Genomic DNA, 23,643 nt, shown 5'->3' on the forward strand with positions numbered 1-23,643 from the left:
CTCTTGCTGGACAATTAAATATTTTGAGGAGCCGAAGAGAATTGTTAAAAGGGCAAATAAGTCATGACATAGAAGAGGATCATTCTAGAATAGTCTAGGATACCAGTTAGACCACAGGTAGAATGGTGCATATAGTTCTGGTCACATTACAGGAGGTTTGTGATTTCACACGGTACAAGGAGATTTATGATTGGAGAAAAGGAAGAGGTCGTATGGGATGAAGTCGTTTTCTTTGGAACTAGAAGAACAAGTGGAGACTGAACTGAGTTGCATAAAATTATAGGAGCATAGACAGAAGGTATTAAGAGTCTATTTCCCTCACCAGAGAGATTAATAACCAGGTCATAGATTTAAAGTAATTTGTAGAACAATTATAAGATAGCTGAATTCTTTTTTCCACTCAGGTGATAGTGAGGGTCTAAAACCCACTGGTTGAAAGAGCAATAGAGAGCAGAGAACCTCATAACATTTTAAAAAGTACTTCGATAGATACTTGATGTGCCATAATCTACAAGGCTAATGACAAATGGTTGAGAACTGGGATTTGTCTGCTTAACTCTTCCTCTGTTCCCACAGGTTGATAGATGAATAGCTTTTAGTGACACAAGTTTCTTTCCTTCAACCAGCCAGACTTAAAAGAAATATTGTCACTTCAGTTTGAACACGCAAAGAACAAAGTCATTCAGGCAACACCTCGACCCTCAACATTCAGGTAGATCTTTGGGGAATTGGCACTTAATTTCCATCATCTTTCCTTTAACCCATCTCTCTTGATAAACTAACTTAACAATGTTTATCAATCTCATTCTTAAAAGATCCAGTTGTCCTAGCCTTATTAATATTTTGTAAGCAAGGGATCCAGCTGTGTTTAATGTATTATTTGAAAAAAATTGATCTCTGATTTTTACCCCTCAGTGGCCTTACTCTAATTTTAAGATTATGTCCTCCTGTTCTTCATACTACAGCCACATTGCCCCTGTCAGATCCTTTACAAATTTTACACACCATAATTAAATTGACCTTCTCTACTCATGGGATTATTAATTATGTTTATAGTAAATAAATCATTTTAATGGATTTGCATTGCAATCCTGCATGAACAAAGGAGGTATGATGTCCAGAATGGGACACAGTAGTCCAGATGGCGTCTCACCACACCTCTATGTAATTAAAGCATAATTGCTTCTCTTTGTATTCCAATCTCCTTTTACATACTTAACATTGTAATTATATTCTGGAAATAGTTTATTTTTCCCAAGACTAGTTAGTACGATTGATTATGTGCTTAACTGCAGTAATTGAGAAATAATCTCCCACAAATTAAAGTGACCTGATTGTGATAAAATCTGGTTGCTCCCATCAAAGTGTACAAAAGGTTTCAGGTTGCTTAACACGTACTGTCACTAGGAAGAACCACAGAGCAAACTAAACAATAAAAGTCTATGTCAGGTGATGGTTTTTAAAGATTTGCTAACATGTCATATTTACCCTACCCCATTGTGCCCCCTCACCCCAGCCTAATATTCCAAATTACTTTCCTGATTTGTTCTCTCCTGTGGTTTTAAACCCAATGATGCACAATCCATAGGTGCTGTTGTTCCTACAGATTTTGTGCAAGGCCTATTAGGAAACATGGTTTGCAGTTCAACTGCTACAGGGACCATCAGCTGTCTTCTAGCACCTGATGTCTTTTTGGTTTCTCGCATCAGAAATTTCCAACAATAACTGAATAAAGGTCAGGAACAGAAGCAACAAGCGGTTACTTTTCTCCTTCATCTTTCAAGTAGTACAGCAACCCTGGGTGCTTAACAGAGGGAATTCAACAACTTGGGACTGAAGCAGCTGAAAGCAATGGTGAAACAATTAAAATCAGGAATGTAAAGGATGCTAGAAATAAAGAGATAATGATCTTCAAAACTTGTAGTTCTAAAGTGGGTCACAAGGATTGGCAGGGCATGGAATAACAAATGCCAATGGTATGGTTGCAGAATTTAACGGCAGATGAGCAAAGGCAGGGGTGGGGAGTCAGGTGATGTTACAAATTTCATGTGATCAAACCTCATTTTGTTAAACACAATGGGGCTGCAAACTATCTGGACTATTACCCTCAGGAGTAAATGAGATTAACAATTTCAGGGAAATCCCCTTTTTCACAGATGTGGCTGCACCTTTGGTTAAATTTGTCTGGATGATTTTTACAAGTTCTATCAGTTTTTTTTATCTCTACAACTTTGGTTAGTGCTCTGTCGCTGACTTTCCCTCTTTTCACCACCACCTCTCTGCAATGTAAATGTCTTCTCCCTTGTCCAGATTTGGTGAAGAGTCCTTGACCCAAAACGTGGCTTCTGTTTCTCTCCTAAATGTTGCAGCTTGACCTTCTGAACACTTCCGACATTGTCTATTTTTGCCACGAATAGTCTGTCTTAGTTTCAGGGTGCTATAAGGGAGAGGGTGGAAAGGGTGTTCGGAAAAGAGTACATGCTGGAAACCAAATGTAATAGCTTTGATCTCAATATTTAGTTGGAAAAAAAACTACTCTTCAGATGATTTCAGAGAGAGCAGGACAGCAGATGGGATAGAATCGAGGAAAGTATTTGAGTTCAGGGAACAGGAAGTCTTAGTGGAAACTTTGTCAGATTAGGTGGAATGGTGATAAATGGCAGAGATATCTGAACAGATGGTCTTGATCTCTGCCCTAAGGAACCCATGGACTATTTTGGTCACAAAGGAAGCAAGGGAGAGTGGTTTAAGAAGGTGGTTTGTAGCATTCTTTTTGAAGTTGAGGACGATCTTGAAGTAGTTAGTGAGCAGTTTTAGCAGAAAACAGGATACAATAATGTATCTGTGGTTCAACCAGATATGGCAAAAAGATGGTTATAATCTCTCATTGCCAGTGATGTTCAAACCTATCTCACCTGGATTTAAGGGAATGGAGGTGGGAGTATACAGAGGAATGTCTATGGTGAAAGAGACTAGTGGCTTTACTGGAGACAAGAGCATCAAAGGTGGAGGAGGAGGAGAAAATTAGTAGATTGGAAAGTGAAGAAATGTTATAATGGATGAAAAGCCAAATGCTAGATGGTTGTGAATTTTAGTGGGAGGTGACTTGAAAGTATCCTTCCCAGAGATGTTCACAGAAATAAATGGGCTTGGATGCAGTTAAGGGATTAAGGGAGGAGAGTGGTACAAGGCAATGATTGGACATGAGCCTATCTGTGGCATTTATGGGATTAGCAAGGCCACAAGATAGTTGGGTAAAGGGGAGGGGTGATAATCAGTATGATAGAAGAGTTTGAGTGAGTAAGGGAGTCAGGATATGCTGATGAGTATTGACAAGAACATTATAGTCTACAACCTTTGTTCAAGAAACAGTGATTAAACTTGATTATCTTAAGGAAACAGAACAAGACATAGCTCAAAGTCTGTGCTTGGAATACAATTGTTTTGATGTGAAATGTCAGAACACCTATCTTTCTCTTGGCCTCACCACAGGATATATAAACAAAACATTTTTTTCCAATCCATATCCTGATGACAGATTACAATACACCAACGACATGACCATCAGTTTATTATTGATCATGTGGTTAGAGGGAACATGAGGTTTAGTTCATTTTCATGGTGATCTGATGGCATTCCAGCCAGTTCTGATTTCCTACTTTGGTTTTTTTTGCTTCCCCAAGGGATACTCGCTCTCCACTGCTGATCTCAGTTCTCAATGTTTTCTGTCCTTCCATATCCAACAACATAGGAATGAAGGAGTAGGACTTCAGTGTCTGTCCTCTTGTTCCAACCTCAGTTCCAGTTCCAGTCCCAGTGGTGCCTGTTATAGGCCTGGACTTTGTTCCTTGATTCATCCTGCCACTGAAGTTATTATCCCTCAGTTCTGAGCTGCATTTATGCAATGACTTGAGATAGAAATGTATAGTAGCCAAAATTTACTGGAGGCAAACAGATAAAGGGAAGGGGAAAAAAGACAAACACAAAGAGATGGAAGTAGAAAGAATTACGTCATGTGAGAGAAGCAAAATGTTTAAGGAAGAGATCTGTATTTCTTTTAATGTCTGTGAAAAGCATCTAAAAATATCAATTGGTTATTTATAGAATACAAAATGTCAGTTGCCCATTATAAGCACAGATTTTATTTTCCATTATGGTATATATAAGGGCCAATCCACTATCACCTGGTATATGCCTGTCCTAAAGCTGGAAGTTCTGTCTTTAGATCATTTTTGAGCTACATTTAATAGCTTTAATTAGTCAGATATTAAAGGTGAAGTTGCAGTATACAAACTGCTGAAAGGCCTACTTGTAGACAATGTCCTCATTCTGATATCTATCTCAAACTGGAGTGTGTCGTTGGTCATGTTGGAAGTTTAGTCTTTAGCTATTACCCACAGTGCAAAAAATGTAACAACGCTATAAAGACAGTGCTGTATGAAAATATCTTTCTTCATCTCCAGAGATGTACTAAAGGTTGTGTCTGAATGAATCTCTGCTTAAAAAAGGCAAGAGCGAGAATAGAGGTGCTAAATAGAGACAATCACTGAAGCTGAAACATTAAAGGAAAAACAAGAAGCACAGCACTTGTGGTTAAGCAAAACTCTCATGTACTGTAGAGGTTGTATTTGTCCCTGCTTCTAAATTAGTCACTTTACTACTTTCTTTTGCATACATGAGGGCGACTGTTCTATGTATTAAAAAAGGCTAAAAATGAAATTTGATTACACATCTTCAAAACCATTGTGAATTCAGTGATGTTACATGCAATTGCATGTACTGTCATTTATATGATGCTCTACAGAGTAAATAGCTGTCAGTGAGCTAAAAGTAGTTGAGAAGTTTGAATAAGACATTGTTCAAGTTGCAACTTCGTGAAGAACAAATAGCAAAAACTCTTATTGGTTTGTAACATTCATGTAACCATAAGCAGCAGTCATACAGAATAACCACCTACAGTGCTAAGCACTAACAGACTGCAGCAACTCCAACTCCTCATTAATTTCCTTGTATCAAAGGCTTTCAGATGGCCAAAACCAAAGAAGAACATGAGAATTAAAAGCAGGAGTTGGCTATTTACCCCTCGTGTCTACTCTGCCATTCAAATGATCATGATAGATCTTATACCAAGTCGTCACTCTCCTGCACTATTCCTATATTCCTTGCTTACACCAATAACCAAAAGTCTAACAATCTCCACAGCAGTCTTTTCAAAAGTTCACTATCCTCTGGGTGGAACAAAAAATTCTTCGCTTTTCAGTCCTAAATGGCTAACTGTTTAGTTTGAGACTGTGACCATTCATTCTGGACAACCCAGCCAGGGGAAACCCTGTCAAATACTTGAAGAATTTTTTGTATTATTCATTCTTCTAATTTCTGGACAGTATAGCCCCAGTTTACTACTAGTATTGCAATTCCTCTCCTCTCCTCCCCTCCCAGGAATCAATCTGGTGCACCATTCCATTCCCTCTGTTGTAGGGATACTTTTCCTTAGAGAGGTAGTCTAGACCTCCACAAATATGCTAGATGCAGTGTTACCAGGGTCCTATATGATTTCAGTAAGACTCCTTCATCCTTGCATTCGAATCCTCTTATCATAAATGCCAACATACCATTTGCTTTCCGAATTGCACGCTCTGCCTCATTTTAATTTTCAATGTAACCTTCAATGATATATGTACAAGGATATCCAGGTCCTCCTAAACATCAACAACTTTTGACCTCTCAACATTTAAAAATCACTTTTTTTTCTATTTTTTCTTTTACTATGGTTCCACATAATTAATTGATTTTATGAAATAACCAGACCTCCCTTGTGCTTCATAGACCTTTTAAAATCCATGGCGAATCTGTGTAATCAGTCTGCAAAATGAAAAGAATGACTCATCATTCACAAGAATTCAGTTAAAAGCAGATAATCTGGCTTCCACACCCCAGGCAGTCTGCATGGAATGTTCACAAGGCAGTTCTTCTCAATGGAGTACAAATCCCCTTTGAATCTTAAATTGCACAACTAACAAATAGAGAAGCAGAAACATACTTAAATCATTGCATAAAAATAACCAGTAAATGGATTTAGTGAATCCTGGTAACCATTGAGAGAAAAGGATCAAACGCTACTTACCAATTGTGGAACATGACTTTATTTTAATATTTATTTCATTTTGTATGCTGTTTATTTTGGAATCCTGAGTAAAAAAGAGAATGGGGAGTGAATTAAGGTATTGGAGCTTCTGCTGAGCTCCACTGCCATTTCAGAATTAGGAATCTCCTTCCAATTATTGTGTGTGTAGTATTCACACTGGTGTTGTTGGAACACTTGGAAATGGACCACAGTGTTGTTGGGGCTGCAGGCATGGAAATGTTATACATATCCCCACAATACAAAACTTCAAAAATTAAAAAAATTCCACCCATTGTACAGCTTTTGCTATTCAAACCATTATATCATGAGGCAATCCTGCTCCAAGGTCTCCCTGTTTCCACTGCAACAACCAACAGCTGATGGCTTTCAATCCACCTAATTAATTTTACAGATTTCCTTTCCACCATTTGCTTCAAGCCAGTGAGGACAAACTGCAATCTTATTTCAGTCATATTTTTCATAGAATGTGCATTGTTCCACAATAAAGCGTTGTCTGCATAACATTGATGGGTATGCCATCTTCAGTACTACCCTTGTACAGGTTGTCATTGCAATACTTTTGCCAAAAAGAATTCCACGTCTACGCCATCTACAAGAGGTGGCGTTTCAGTGGCTGGAATACTTTTATAATCCTTTTTTTTAACATTTTCTTAGCTTAGCAGTTCTCTTAAGGTGGCTGTGGAGACTTGGTCCCTGAGTAAATGCAAAGAAGAAATTGACAATTTTTGGATATTAAAGGAACCAAGGGACATTGGGTTAATACAGGAAAGTGGCTCTGAAGTAAAAGATCAGCCATGATCTTACTGAATGGCAGAGCAGGTGCAAGGAACTGAATGGCTTGCTCTTGGTTCTTGTGGTTTTTTTGTAGCACTTGCTGGAGCAGGAGTATTATCACTAAGAAGGGTCTGTGTCCATAGATTGGTTGCTAAGAACCATGTGTTCCAACATCTGAAAAGAATTATTTGTGCCAATTGCCCATGCTAGGGCGGTTGACAATTTACTCTCCAGACATTGAGACAAAATACCATGTCATATATTTATATACCATGTCATCAAACACAGCATGATTCCCTTCACAAAGACCCATTGATAAAACAGCTCTCAACGGCTTTTTTTTTCATTCATTCACTGGATGTGAACATCACTGGTAAGGTCGGCATTTATTGTTTAATTGCCTCTGAGAAAGAATGTTAATCTATCCTGAACTGTTGTAGTCCAAGGTACAACTTTCTGCTACAACTGTATGTCTTTAGTGAGCCATTTCAGAGGATAATCAAAAGTTAGTCATATTTCTGTGGGTCTGGAGTTGCAGATTAGGTAACGATGGCAGATTATTTTCCCTAAAGCTTAGAAGAGAACCAGATGGACTTTTACAACAATCCAGAAGTTTCATGGTCACCATTGTTGGTGCTAACTTTCTGTTCCAAATTTACCTACTGAATTCAAAGCAGATAGCTGCCATGACAGGTTTTGGACACATATTTCCAGATCCTGGATTTTGGATTGCTATGATCCAGAAATGGAACAACTACCATATCCTTAGCATGGCAATTGTATTGATATTCTCACCCATATAGCTGACCTTTCTCAGTGAATTTGCCTCCATTGTTGGTCAGAAACTTTTCTGGTGTGCCATGTCCCATTCCCTATCTGTTTTCATAATTTTACTACAACATTCTTCTCCATACTACATAGTGGTACAGAAAATAAACACTAAATCTCAGAGCCAGATCATTAATATGTAAGATGGAGACATTAAATGCTGGAAACACTCAGCACGTCAACAGCATCTATGGAAGGAGATATGTGGTTAATATTTTGAGTCAAAGACCCCTTGAAGGCACAGAATCATCTATCGAAAGAGGTACTCTTTTTAATTGCACATTTATAGCATTTACAGATTTTCAGTTTTTAGGATGAAAACATTCTAGTATTTGTCCCATACCTTTTGACCCATTGCAACTATCTTGTTAAATACATGCTAACAAGATATCTGTAAAAGCAATGGGAGCATCCTTTTATATTTTTTAGGGATTTCCCAATTCCCACTAACCTCTATTGTCCCTGTAAATTCCTCACTGACTATACCGGCATCTTTTAGCTGGATTTTTAAATGCTGACATGTAGGATGAACAAGTAGTTTATATAACTCTAAGATTATATATTTTTTCCTCTAATCCTTATCACCTGATGTTGTTAATATTGATATGCTGATGAGAAACTGGTTATATTTAAGTCTATGTAATAATGATGCTGTGATATGTAAAATGCAGATTGATTACTTACCCAAAAGATCTGTTTATTTTTATCCATATAGAGTTTTGTGTACTTTCTATGAAATAGTCAACATAAAAGAGCATGGGGTGTCACATGAGAAATTATATACATCTTATTCCAACCATTTTTATTTGGAATTACCAATAGAAGATTTGTCATCTCCAAATGGGTCAGGCAGCATCAAACAGTTTCAATGTCTCAGGTCAATGACCCTTCACTAGAACTATTTTCAGCACTAATTTTATTTCAGATTTCCAGCACTTATAGTTTTTTTTACATTAACTGTACATTCATCAATCACTGACTAATGAATCAAGATAGCATTTTAAACTATCTATGGCACATGGAGTATATACATTAACACTACACAATTAAAGAATTCCATGACTAATACATTCATCACAGATTAAAACTTATTGTAACGAGTATAATCTATTCAGATTCATCATTGTCTATGTCATCTTCCTCAGAACTACTTGCTTTGTATGTCATCTCAAAGATCTTGATGTGCTCTAGGCAATTTGTCTCGTGAAGTTGCATCTAAAGCATCTTCTGATTTTTCTTTGGACATTCTTTTATCACTTTACTTTTTATTTCTGACTCAACTTTGCTTTCTATTCATGTAACTGCATACATTATACTTGTTTTCAACACCATTCTGCTTTCAATCCTTCCATTTTATTGATGCCTGTGTTTTCTCCCATGTAAATGTGTGACCTTAGTAAATACAGAATCTCTTATTCTTTATATTACAGTGAAATATAAAGTTTGCTCCAATAAGGCTGAAGGAAATGAACTTCTAAAATTCAAGAGTTTGCACATCTTTCCTATGAGGAGTTTGCACTATTCTCCCAGTGACTGTGTAGGTTCCCTGTACCTGTTTGTTCCCACATCCCAAAGAGGGGCTGGTTGGTAAGTTAATCAGCAGCTATAAATTATCCTTAGTGTAGATAGATGGAGTTGATAGGCATGTAAGAGAACAGGTGATCAGGAAAAATGTCAGTGAACGGGATTGATAGGATTGCTCTGAGAGCCAGCATAGACCCAATGGGCCAAATGACCTTCTTATGGTAATAAAATGTGAGATTTGAAATATGAGACAATTGATCCAAATTCTATTTCTTAGAACCAGTTACCTGCCCATTTGAGACTCTTTGGCACAATTTAGTAGTTTAAGTAATGGGACCAAGCTGAACATTATTACCTTTTTGGTACTTGTGAACAAGTCACTGTATACTCTTCTACTGAATGACATGTATTTTCTGGATATTTATTGAAATCTGATCAGGCCTCAGTGACATACTATAGAACTTTTTTTTTCTTGTAGATTTAATCCAGGATTTATATTTAACGGTAAAAACTCTTATCATTAGCCAAAAACTCTGCATGCATCTATGAAAAGTATTTTCTTCTGATTTTAGTTAACTCAGGAGTGACAATGCCAAGGGTATGCCTGATTTTCTCTTCTGCTACTGAAGGGTCAATAATGTGAGAGAACATGTTTAAAATGATTGCAAATAACCAGATGCAACATCATGATAAAGATTTTTTTTAAGAACAGCATGAGTTAGGTTTCAGAACAAATGCCTGATAAGCTGAAGATAGCTTTTAAAAGTGAATTGGATAAATACTTAAGGGAGATAAAAATTTGGGGTAAATGGGGAAAGTACATGGAATGGGACTAAGTGAATTGCTCTGAAAGAAAACAGTCAAACATGATGGATCAAATGGCCTTCTTCCCAGGCCTGTACTCGATGGAGTTCAGAAGGATGAGGGTGGAACTTACTGAAACCTACTGGATACTGAAAGGGCCTGGATAGAGTGGATGTGGAGAGGGTTTCACCATTAGTAGGAGAGTCTAGGATTTGAGGTCACAGCCTCGGAATAAAGGGTCGTCCCTTTAGAACTAAGATGAGAAATTTCTTCAGTCAGAGGATGGTGAATCTGTGGAATTCATTGCCGTGGAGGGTTGTGGAGGCTGTCATTGGTTGTATTTAAAGCAGAGATTGATAGGTTCTTGATTGGTAAGGGGGTTACTGGGAGAATGGGTTGAGAAAAAATAAATCAGACGTGATTGAATAGCGGAGCAGACTGGATGGGTTGAATGGCCTAATCTGGCTCCTATTATCTCCTATTATGGTCCTTCACTGCTTTGCCAGTCTATGATTTTGGGATTTTTAAAAAAAATTCATTTTTGGGACCTTGGCATCGCTGCCAAGAAAGGCATTTATTGTCAATTACCCTTAAGAAGATGGTAGTGAGCCACCTCCTTGAACAGCTGCAGCCCTACAGGCAGAAGTATTCCCACAGTGCTGTTGCGTAGAGAGTTCCAAGATTTGGACCCAGTGACAATGAAGGATCAGCACAAGTCAGGATGATGTCTGCCTTGGAGGGGATCCTGTGGTGATGGTGTTCCCATGCTCCTACAGCCCATGTCCTTCTTGATGGCAAAGGTCATGGGTTTGGGAGTAGCCTGGGTGAGTTATTCAATGCATTTTGCGGATGATACACACTGCAGCCACTGTGTACCAGTGGTGAAGGAAATGAATGTTTAGGGTGGTTGATGTGGCATTGCTCTGCATCATGGTTGACCTTCTTGAAAATTGTTGGATCTGCCAGTGTAAAGTTTTCCATCCTGCATCTCACTTGTAGATGGTGGGAAATACCTTTGGGGTGTCAGAAAGAAAGTCGCTCACCATAGGATACACAGCCTCTGATCTGCTCTTGTAACCATAGTATTTATTGATAGTGTGGGGTTCAGTTGTTGTAGGGGTAGGAATAGAGAGAGTTAATAACTAGTAAGATAGGATGTAGCTTGTGCTGATGTGGTAACAGGGAATCACTGATAAGGTTCAACAATAGAGAGATGGGATACGGCTGTAACTGCACCAAGGTACAGAGGCTTGATGATTATATTATAGTACACCACAATTGCTGTGGCCAAAACTTAGATTTGCTGCTTAGTTAGACTTATGGATAATTAAGTGATTTACTTTGTAACAAACGAAAACCTAGTTTTACTGTTAATTAAGTCTTCTGTGTAATGACATAATCAGAGAAATGTAACAATCAAAACTTGATTAATTAAGTTTTCTATGTAATGATGAATCCGGAGAAGTATAACAATCAAAACATGGTTAACTAAGTTTTTTGTGTAATCGTGTATGCGGAGAGATGTACAAGGCTGTCCCAAAATCACGTTCGGGTAGATCAGCTTTGTCTGTCCTCCTGGTGCGCACCAGTTTCAATCAATCACCCGTTGTTTGGACACCAACTCCGTGTTGCCTTTCTCGTTTGCTCCAACACAGTGATAGCAATGCCATTGAATAATGGCATTCTGGGGAAGTGTGTATGTCAGAGCGTAATCGAGAAAGTACTCCAAGGTTACAGATATATTGGAAAGTTTACTTAGGTTAGATGACCGCACAGAGTATTGTGGTTAGACTGCACTTGGAGTATTGTGTTCATTTCTGGTCGCCTCATTATAGGAAGGATGTGGAAGCTTTAGAGAGGGTGCAGAGAAGATTTACCAGGATGCTGCCTGGATTAGAGAACATGACGGTTATAATGCTGTCTCTTGTTGGGGATGGTTATTGCCTGGGACCTTATTGAGGCAGTGATGTTACTTGCCATTAACAGCGCATGCTGCAGGCAGACCTGGACTGCTTAATTTGCTGAGGAGTTGTGAATGGATTTGAACATTGTACAGTCATCTTATGATGCAAGTAAGGTCTTTTGTTGAAGCAACTGAAGACAGTTGGGCCTAGGACAGTGCCCTAAGTGTCAATATCTAGGACAAATGTCCTGAAGCTGGAATGATTGACCTCGATGAAAGCTTCCATCATTTTGCTGATAATTAAGAGTAGACTAATTTGGCAATAATTAACCAGAGTGGAATTGCCCTTTTTGTGAACAGGACAACTTTCCACTTTGTTAGGTTGGTGTGAGTGTTTGTATTGAAACATCTTGGCCAGAGGTGCATCTAGTTTTGGAGATCTTCAGAACTACACGTCATTTCTAATTGTCTTTGATGTAACCAGCACTCAACTGTTTCTTGCAGCTGCATGGAATGGATTAAATTAGCTGGAGCCTGGATTCTGAGATGGTGAGGATCTCTCTGCAATTCCATGCAAGGTACGGCCAAGGTCTGGAGGGAAGTGCCTACTCTTCCCCTTCTCGAATGTGTTCATCTCTAACGCAATGAGTCTCGTCAACATCCCACCCCCGCCATCATTCAAAGCAGATTAAATCATTTTCAACATTTAATATATATAACAATATGGAATGCATTGCGCAACATGTAACTGCATTCCCAGTTCCATTGCTTTTCCTTGTCACTCCCCAGTGACGAAACCGCACCGTTTTCAGGTGACGTGCGCGATTGGTTTTTGTTCCGGGCAAGTGTCAATCATGGTGACACGTTGCCTTACGTCTGCACAACCCGCGCCTGCTCCATTGAGTGCCGACAAGAGCAAACCGATCAGGACCGGTTTGCGCTGGACTCGTCGCCTAGCAACGGGTCTCAGTATAAAAGGCGGCGGCCGCGGCGTAGCCGGTTTTATTCTGTCTCATCGCGGCGTGTGGCGCTGGTCGGGAGGGAAGCTTCCTTTTTTTTTAAATTAATTTCTTCGATGGACACAGTCTTCGTAAATGTTTTTTAAGGTATTCCTTCCCACTTCTTCTGTTTTATTTTAATACTAATTCATGTGTGCGCGTTTTGAATGTGTTGATGTAAATTTGCCAAGTGCCACGTGTTACCTCAAGGTGGGAGAGGGAAATATAGTTTATTTTTTTAAAACATTTATTAAGATAAAAAGTCTTTTTTTAAAAAAATAAAACAACGGCGGGGGTTACCTTGTGTTTAATTTTCCGAGTTAAAGCTGCCTCGGCCGGCAGTGAGGATCCATTGCGCTCGATTTCTGGGAAGAGCAGCAAGCGGCCCCGGCAGCTGTGGTCGGACAGGAAGCGGTGGCGTTAGGTGGCTCCGATGGCCTCTCGGCCGGCGTGTAGACGCGGCTCTGCTTTCTCATTTGTCCGCTGGATGTGTCTGTTAGGCAGTGGCCCAGACGGTTGTGCGTCACGGGGCACGGAGGGAGCCGGTTTGGGGGGTGGGGTGGGGGGTGGTTAGTGAGGCCCCGGACAAATTGCTTGTGGCTAGTATTGCCGCATGCACTGGTGCAGCGTTGTACGTGTTGCTGCAGTAGCGCAGTACCCAGACTTTTTGATTGTGGCATATACAAGTGCAGTGTTGAATTTGTATCTTGCCGTGTGAGGCGTTAATGCATAAGCGAGGACGAGAATGTAGCCTGGCTTTGAATTTACTTGGTGACCATCTTAAGGAACATTGTGTATTTTTGTTCCAGAACGAACAAGTCACAAAGGTATTCCACGGCTACACAGAGAGCCCAGACCTTGCATTGTATCTTCGAGGGTTTAACTCGGTTGGAAAGCCACCTTGGCGAGACAGCTGAGTGCTGCTTTTAAATAGATTCCATCTCTTACTTGTCCATGTAAGTAAAAGTGTTTGACGGATATACTTTGCACAATATTAAATTTTATTGATTTATCTAACTTGGCTTGTTCTGATTCAATTTTAGTTTGTTGCATATTGTGAATTCCTGCTTTGCTCCTACAAATCTCACAATGAATGACTTCAGCAATGATGAATTTGACTTCACCTTCCTTGAAGAAGGATTCAGTGCCAGAGATATTTTGGAAAGCAAGATCAATGAAGTTTCTCAGTCTGTAGGTATCATTCATGATATTTTGTTACCTTTTGGGTTCTTTGTAAATGCCAGAATTATTATGGTTTGACATCCTCTGCTTTGCAAGCTAACCATTTTTTCCTTTCTCTTTCAATCTGGATTTCCTTTGTTTTTTTGACTAGTATGACAATGTGACTATGTATCTTTTATGATCCTAGGACGACAAAGATGCTTTTTACGTTGCGGACTTGGGTGACATTGTTAAGAAGCATGTGAGGTGGCACAGAGTCCTTCCTCGAGTGACTCCATTTTATGCTGTCAAATGCAACGATGATAAGGCTGTTGTAAAAACTCTTGCCACTTTAGGTGCTGGATTTGATTGTGCTAGCAAGGTATGCAAATACTCTTAATCTTTGTAATCCCAGTTTAGTTACTGCCTTGATTGTGTTCGATTCTTCATTAAAATATAATATACTTTACAGATGGAAATTCAATTGATACAGAACCTTGGTGTTCCAGTTGAGAAAATAATCTATGCTAATCCATGCAAGCAATTGTCTCAAATCAAATATGCAGCCACACATGGGGTACAGAAGATGACATTTGATAGTGAAGTGGAACTGATGAAAGTAGCAAGATGTCACCCAAGTGCAAAGTAAGTCAATTATGCGCAAACTTCATAAATCCTGTTTGCTTTAACATTTGTAAGTAAATGGGTGAAAATTGATGGGTTTGAATGTCTGCTTCAACATAAATAGCTTGTAACGATCTTTAGTTTCCCTTTTGTTATGCATTTTCAAAATACTGAAATGAATGAACGAAAAGTGATGAAGATGAATGGTGTGAATGAGATTTATTTAAAGAGGGAAATTGTGTGAGGACACAAACAGCTGAAATTACTGTTAATTGGGCTTGGGTGGGAGAGAAATGTGTAAAAATGACATGCTTGAAATGCAACGTCCAAAAACTTGTAACTATTCCAATAGTTGTTTTGAATTTATGCTACATATTGCTACTTGCTGTACCACTCAACCCATGTGTGATGATCTTTGAGGAATTACTGAGATTGTCGGCTGGGAGATTTAACTTTGTGGAAATGTGTAAAATGACAAGTTACGTTGAATGTAATCTTCTTCAATACTACGTTGTTTGGCTTCAAAGGAGTGAGTTAAACTTTATGGGAACACTGTGTAAAGATATTTTAATTGAAGAAATTGAATGCTTCATTTTTTTAAACACATTTTGGGTGATCCTGGCAACACTTAAATGGTTGTGATGTTCTGTCTGTCTTCTGTCAACTATTTTTGCTGACAGCTGTAATTTTTGGGATATTTTCTGAACAAGTAGTTCAATTTTAGATTGCCTTTATTTCCTCCTCCTGTATATTGAATTCTCCTTTATTATGTTACATCGGTATCTTTTTCAGAATTGACACACAATCCTGGCATATAATGTATCCACCTCTTTCTCCCTTAGACTAGTTCTGCGCATTGCTACTGACGACTCCAAGGCTATTTGCCGCTTGAGCGTGAAGTTTGGAGCAACACTTAAAACTAGTAGACTTCTTCTTGAACGTGCCAAAGAACTGAATGTTGATGTTATTGGAGTAAGGTAAATCTATTGTTATTTTTCATTGTACTGATTGGAAAAAGTAGATTGTATGGATGCAGCGCTTCAAAAATAACAAATTTTAGTATCTTGTAAGGATGTGGTCCTGTTTGGAGTATGGAATGAAACATTAATTTTTGACAGTGAATGAGGAGCTTTAATGATACTAGCCAATTAGGAGTGGGTGAATTTAGTTTAGTGTATGTTTGGCACCTTATTGTCTTAAATTTTGTGTCTTGAGTGTGCAGTTAAACTTTAAAAGTAACAAACCAAGTAACTATTCCATTATTGCTTCAGGTTTAAAAACGCATCGTATCACATTATTGTAATCTATTGCTTTTGTTAGGTACTGACTTGCATGGACTATTTTTTTTTCTCCCCCTGTGAAAGCTTTCATGTGGGAAGTGGTTGTACAGACGCACAAACATATGCCCAGGCTATTGCAGATGCTCGTTTTGTTTTTGATATGGGGGTAGGTATCTTGATTTCACCAGTTTGTGATGACTTCATTGTAACAGAATTGTATTTGATGTTCATTGACATTTTGATACAAATTGTAATTTGAAATCAAGTTGTTGCTTTTGCTTTCATCCTTGCTGTTTAATTAGTTTATCGTGTCATTATTTTTCTAGGTAGAGTTTGGTTTCCAGATGTACTTGCTTGACATCGGTGGTGGATTTCCTGGTTCAGAGGACACAAAGCTCAAATTTGAAGAGGTGAGATGTGTATCTACTTGGTTTCAAAATGAATGTGCATAAAAGGTAGGAGGTAACTAATTTTAATTTTTTTTTAGATTGGAGCTGTTGTCAATTCTGCATTGGATAAATATTTCCCAACTGATTGTGGAGTAAACATCATTGCTGAGCCTGGCCGGTTTTATGTAGCATCTGCCTACACGCTTTGTGCTAACATCATTGCCAAGAAGGTGGTCTTCACTGAACAGAACAGCTCTGATGGTAGGTACACGCACCTAGATGAGAAAAAGGCTTGGATAGGTACATGGACCTTAGAAAAATAGAGGGCTATGGGTAAGCCTAGTAATTTCTAAGGTAGGGAAATGTTCGGCACAACTTTATGGGCCAAAGAGCCTGTATTGTGTTGTAGGTTTTCTATGTTTCTGAGTCTAGCAGGCAGAACAAGCAAGTAAGTGAACATCAAAGGGATTCAGAGCTAAATAGCAACTGTTCTAATGCAAGGAGTATAATTAGTAAAGTAGATGGACTTAAGGCTTTAACATGGGAAGTTAGAATATTGTTGCCATCACTAAGACATGGTTGAAGGATGGGCAGGACTGGCAGCTTGGTATCCCAGGGTATAAAATTTTCAGGGGAGTAAAGGGGAGGAGAGATGGCACTGTTAGTCAAAGATTGCATTATCTTTGTAATGAGGAGAGGAATGTCCAAAAAGATTCATAAAACAAGGCCATATGAGTATAGATTAGAAATAAAAAGGGTGTTGTCACTTTGGGATTATATTACGAACCTCCCAGGTCCTTACAGATTTGCAGACTTAGTTGCAGGTAAATCTACATCTGCACAGTGGGAAGGAAGCATTCAAAGGAGAAGTAGCAAGAGTTCAAGGCCAACATGCTGCTGTAAGGGTAGAAGCCAGGAGTAACAAGTGCAAGGAACCGTGGATCAGGGAAAAAAAGGGCAATAGAAGTATAGGGAGCTTAATGACAAAGGAGATCTGTCAAGAGTAGGGAGGTGCTTAAAATGGAAATTAGGAAGGCAAAGAGGGTCACAAATCACTGGAAGACAGGATTAAGGTAAATCTGAAGGTGGTGTTTAAGTGTATTAAGGACAAAAGAACAACTAAGGAAAAAAGTAGGGCCCATTAGGTAGGGACAGTTTTTCCCTGGAGCAGAGGAGGTTGAGTGGGGACATGATTGAGGCATATAAAATAATAACGTGTATATATAGGGTAAGACTGCAGGAAACCTTTTCCTCCTATCAGGGGTAGATAAAAGTAGGGTGGGGGGAGAATGAGATTCAGAGGGGATATGTGAAGAGTGTGGCAAGTACTTGGAATGCACATGTGAAGGTGGTTGAAGTTGAGTCTCTGGCATTTAATAAGTGTCTAGATGAACACTTAAATTGCTTAGGCATAGAGGGCTATGGGCCAAGTGCTGGACGATGGGGTCAATACAGGAGGGTGTCCATTGGTTGGTGTGGATGAATTGGGCTGAATGGCCTATTTCCTTGTTGTACATTTCTGATTCTGAGCTGTATCTATGGTGGCCTAGCTGTTTATCAAATGACTGGACTAGGTTATTCCTGTTTGAATTTTTTAAAAATTGTTTTTCTCTTGACAAACCTGGATGCTGCCTGGTTTGGAGAGTAAGGATTATGAGGAGAGACTAAGGGAGCTAGGGCATTACTTCGGAGAGGAGGAGGATGAGGGGAGACATGGTAAAGGTGCACAAAATATTAAGAGGAATAGATAGAGTAGACAGCCAGCGCCTCTTTCCCAGGGCATCAGTGCTCAATACAAGAAGGCATGGCTTTAAAGTAATGGGTGGGAAGTTCAAGGGAGATATCAGAGGGAGGTTTTTCACCCAGAGAGTGGTTGGTGCATGGAATGTGCTGCCTGGGGTAGTGGTGGAGGCAGGTACACTGGTCAAGTTCAAGAGATTGTTAGATAAGCATATGGAGGAATTTAAAATAGGGGGATATGTGGGAGGAAGAGGTTAGATAGTCTTAAGTGAGGTTTAAAGGTCAGCACAACATGGTGGGCCAAAGGGCCTGTATTGTGCTGTATTGTTCTATGGTTCTAAACATGTTGCAGAGTGCATATTGGGGGAAAGTGAAGACTTCGTTCAAATTAACATAATTCTAGAATTACTGTATAATGTATAGGTTTAGCAATATTTATTCTGAATTTCTGAAATGAGGCTGTGGGAATAAGTAAATGATTGCTGGGGAAGTTAATGAAAACATGATCTGATTTGTTGGAGAATATAGTATAAAGTTGCTTTCACATTTTTATTGCAAATACCTTTTGCAATATTATACCACATCTTGATCAATACTAAATTTTATCAATTGTTTAGTGTTTTCCTAAAATGAAACCAAGTTCCTGCTTGGAATATTGTTTCTAACCAGTCTAGAGCCTTTGGTATATGGCATGAGTAATTTGCTTATGTATAGATTTGTGTTCATTATGTGGATAACATGTACACTATCTTGTTAAAGGTGAAGATGAAGGTGAAAATGACAGAACCATTATGTACTACATAAATGATGGGGTCTATGGATCATTCAACTGCATACTGTATGATCATGCTCATGTGATGCCAGTTCTCCTCAGGGTGAGGCCTTTTAATAAACTAATGTATATTTTAAAAAACATTTATCTGGAATTGTATATTTTCTGATTTGTTTTGTAAATTTATGACAGACCATTTAGTCCCTTGCCTCTGGTGGGGGGAGAAAAACTGTCCACCCTAATAACACCTTGCAACACTAGGTCTGTAACCCTACAGATGGCATTTCCTCAAATGTACATCCCAACTACTGCTTACATTTGATGCGAGGTTATGATTCTTCCATTGAGCAGATTTTCAAATGTCCTCCACCCTTCTGGTTTGGTTGTGGACACAGGAAATAATATTTGTCCCCTAGTTCTCTTTTGAATCCTGTTAAGGGAAGTGGATCCTTCCTATTTACTCTGTTTAGGCCTCATAATTTCCAATAATTAAGTCTTGTCTCTGTTTCCTCTGCACTAAGAAAACACCCAGTATTTGCAGCTAAAATTTTCTAGTCCTAGTGACAACTTAAAAATGACTGCAATCTCTTCATTACAGTTGCATCTTTCCTGTAGTGTGCTGACCTATTAAAGGTTATTTGGCACGTCCATTTCACACAAAATCTAGTTTGACAGTTTCTGTATCCGGGCTCTTGATCTGTTTCTTCTCTACCCTCTCCATGCCTCCCAACTCAATGACTTAAATAATTCCTCTACTAATTTACTTAAATGTTTTTTCCTAGTTTTTGACCTTGGAGAAATTCCTTTCACCTTTTATTTAGACCTCCTTCACAATTTTTGTTTGCTTTTAAGGAATAGAATGCCAATGTAGTTAATTTCACCACTTGGCTAACATTCTTCATTACTGCAGGATAGGAGATTCATCAAACACTGCCAATGTGATGACCCAAGTTCTGGCTGTGACCTAACTAGTATTTGATACAATTCTAGCATTATCTCCTGCTCTTGGTGGTTCAACTAATAATAACAAATATTTTGGAGGTGGTTATAACCACCTTTATTGATGCCTGTAGGCATCTGTGTTCCTGTACACCAATGCCTTTCAATAGTTTTGAAGAAAAAAATCTACTTGTTCACATTTGGTGTAATGTTTGGTCCCTGTAAATACCTGTCCCCAGGGCTTCCACACTATTCAGTATTCTGTCATTTATTGTGTATTGACAGGCTTTTGTGTTCCCATCCAAATATATAACTTCATTTCTAGGTTGAATTTGTTTGCCACATTTTTGTTGCCTTCAGCTGGATTTTACTTGAAACTAACAATTTCCCTTGTCTTTTAATTATACTGACAATTTTTGGGATTGTTTGCAAACTACTTGGAGCCCTATATTTAAGTCTGAATTATTGACCTTTGAACAGGGTCACCTAGACATCTTCCCCCTCTGCTCCCATGAGCCATTGGGCGTGGTAGTGGTTTAAAGAGTCGTGAGAATTTGAGGAGAAACTTTTTTACCTAGAGGGTTATTACAATCTGGTTAGAAAAAGTGGTGGAGGCAGCTAGTCCCAACATTAAGTATCTGGGTGAGTACTTGAATTGCCATGGCATGTAAGACTGCAGACAAAATGATGTATATAGATGGGTACTGATGGTGAGCCAAGGGACCTGTTCAGAGCCCCATTGCATTAGGCTTTCCATCAAATTTTCATCAACTATTCTTAATCTGATGAATGATTGATGTTAAAATCCAAATTTCCCTTTGTAAGCTTTACTTTTTGATTAGTCTTATAGAACTTTGTGGAGACAGAGAATGCAGATGCTGGAATCTAGAACAACAAACAAACTGCTGGAGGAACTCAGGATTGATGCAGGGTTTTGACCTAAAATGTCAACAATTCTTTTCCTCCCACAGCTGCTGCTCAACCTGCTGAGTCCCTCCAGCAGACTTTGTTGCCAGATTAACAAGTCTTCCAATTGTCTGGCAGCATTCATTTAAAATTTAAATTTCATTTAAATTCATTTATTTAAAACTACCCAGGTTGCTTTGGCCGTCTTAGCTCCATGTTTATAGTTTGTTGCATTTTGTAAATCTTTCCACCCAGTATTTTTTCCACTTGCCTTGTATCTTCCAAATTTCCCTTTCAATTGGGGCGGCACGGTAGCGTAGCAGTTAGCGCGACGCTATTACAGCGCCAGCGACCCGGGTTCGATTCCCGTCGCTGTCTGTAAGGAGTTTGTATGTTCTCCCATGTCTGGGTTTCCTCCGGGTGCTCTGGTTTCCTCCCACATTCTAAAAATGTACAGGTAGGTTAATATGGGTTTAAAATATGGGCGGTGTGGACTCGTTGGGCCGGAAGGGCATGTTGCCACACTGTAAATGGAAAAAAGAAAAAAGGGGAAAAAAAATTTCATACCTGAACTTCTTGCTTTTTTTTTAATGTTGAGTTTTTTGTCTTCAGAAACAAAAATCTGATGAGAGGCTGTACTCGACCAGTATTTGGGGCCCAACTTGTGATGGTCTTGATCGTATTGTTGAACGTTGTGATATGCCAGAGTTGCAAGTTGGTGATTGGATGGTGTATGAGAATATGGGAGCTTACACAGTTGCTGCTGCTTCAACATTTAATGGATTTCAAAGGCCCCAAGTCTTCTATGTTATGTCAAGGCCAGCCTGGTACAGTATTTGAGCTTTGAAACTTCAGTTGACCAGTTTAAGTGCAATTGTAGGAGTGCTAAGATTTGTATAAATTGACATTTATTATGTGTTGATGTAATCAGCCCTCTGGTTTACTGCTTGTCCTTCAAATGGAAGTCCTTTTTTAAAAAAAAAGTACGCTCGTAAGCCAGCAAAATTTGATTTTTCCATAGCAAGTGTTGGTATCAAGGGTGTCCTTGCACCCTTAAACCACGGCTTCTGGGCTTGTAGCACCTTCTACATATGAAATTGCTTTTGATGTTGTTTTCAGTGGTTAGTTTAATGTCCAGTAGTCTAATCTGTCTTTCTCTTGTAGGCAATTAATGCAGCAAATTGAGGAGAATGACTTTCCCACTCAAGCTGAGGATCATGCTGCTAATACTATAATGGCATCCTGTGCCTGGGAGAGTGGTTTGGAGCTGCTTTGTTCCTGTTCTACATCAGCAAGAGTTAATGTCTGAACTATTGATATAAGGTTGAGCAGCCCATTGGCGATTAACTGTACAAGGAGGGTGGGGTAAAAATATTAAATGACTGGCTTTGGGGGCCAGTCACTGAAGCAAAAGTTGTTTGCTTGAATTTTAAAATATGCATTAGTTTGTGTATGCAACAAAATGGTTGACTAAGAGATGGGATCACATTCTAAAGTGTTCCTATGGAAACTTGTTTATACTTTTATAACTTTGTATTTTTATTTGATCTTTAAATAAAAGAATTTATTAGAACTTAAGATATTTGTGGTGAATTGATTACACAGGTTTTCATGTACACTCTAAGCACCCTCGCTGTAGAGAGTAGAATGTCTGTCTGAAATGTGTACGTGAACAGCAAAACTGACTGGTAATCTTTGTATTAGGTGCATTAATATAGATCGCAGAAGATAACTATTAGATGTTGCTGTTACAGGATTTGGTTTATTGGACTGTCCTTGGTGAATCATGTCTGCAACAGCTCTTTGCCAGAGCAGTTCTCTAGTTCCACCAACTGGTCCTTCAACCTTGCAAATTTCTCTTCTGCCATATTTACCCAATTCTCTGAGACCACAATGTGTTTTAACTTTGTGTAGCTCCTTATTCTGTCATAACTCTGATCTCTGGTTTTCAATCTCTCCAGCATTGGGTAAGAGAACTATTTGCCTTTGACCTTGACTAAATGTAAATGACCCAAGCTGTTATCAGTGCAAACAAAAATGACCAAAATGTTTCAGTATTGCTAGTCTTGAAACCACTCCAGCAAACCACATTCCAATGGTACAATAGTACTACTAGTTCTTGAATATGTGAAATAAGCTAAAAGTTGCCAATTTAAAAATAAATAGCCAATACCAACAGTGACTGTAACAATTCTTGATGGATCAAAATTGCTCTGCAACATCTGAGTGGTGCCTAAACAAACCCAACTGACATACATTTGAGTTTGGCAATCAGTCTAAAGTCCCAAGGGTTTGAAACTTCATTTTTCCAGAGTCTTCCAACTGGGTGTATGAAGGTTAATTTAAAAACTGAAAGAGAAAGCCTGGCTATTAGTTCATTAGGCATAATTTATCTGTGTGAGGAATTAGAAGTTTGCAAGTAAATTAAGCTTTCTCCATTTATTTACCCAGCTATTTTAATGAAATGGGTGTAAAGAATACCGGCTCCTCTGAGACCATGGCTGAAATCCCAATGTCCTGTATAATCAGCAGTACCTATGCTGTTAGCAGTCCCAAAACATCTAAACCAGTAGTCCTTAATTTTCAGCTTTTGTGGCATGTGCACTTTGCCTCCACAGGACATTGCTTTTGAGATTTTCAATTTTTAAAAATGTAGCACCCACCAGTTTTCAATGCCACTTCTGTTTTAAAATCATGCCTTGATGTCAGCAGTAGGTTTTCTCTTGTGCCATTACTCTGTTCATCTAGAAATGGTGGAAAATTGCCCAACCATTTGTCGACATTATCTGATACATGAATGATTCCCATTTGTGATGATTACGTATGTGGAACTTGCATCTAAAATAAAATGGATGA

General features: G+C 38.8%; 1 protein-coding gene across 1 annotated transcript; it reads left to right on the forward strand.

The window, feature by feature from the left end:
- The first annotated feature begins 12,931 nt into the window (after positions 1 to 12,931).
- Positions 12,932 to 22,365, forward strand: odc1 (ornithine decarboxylase 1). Its single transcript, XM_052025309.1, has 12 exons — positions 12,932 to 13,084; positions 13,786 to 13,932; positions 14,020 to 14,167; positions 14,346 to 14,519; positions 14,610 to 14,782; positions 15,604 to 15,738; positions 16,126 to 16,207; positions 16,368 to 16,451; positions 16,529 to 16,691; positions 18,930 to 19,045; positions 21,400 to 21,614; positions 21,952 to 22,365. Exons 3-12 carry the CDS (start codon positions 14,066 to 14,068, stop codon positions 22,094 to 22,096), a joined length of 1,389 nt encoding a protein of 462 aa, XP_051881269.1. The 5' UTR covers positions 12,932 to 13,084; positions 13,786 to 13,932; positions 14,020 to 14,065; the 3' UTR covers positions 22,097 to 22,365.
- Positions 22,366 to 23,643: the final 1,278 nt, after the last annotated feature.

The sequence above is a fragment of the Pristis pectinata genome, chromosome 10, assembly GCF_009764475.1.
Source record: "Pristis pectinata isolate sPriPec2 chromosome 10, sPriPec2.1.pri, whole genome shotgun sequence".
Classification (NCBI taxonomy): domain Eukaryota; kingdom Metazoa; phylum Chordata; class Chondrichthyes; order Rhinopristiformes; family Pristidae; genus Pristis; species Pristis pectinata.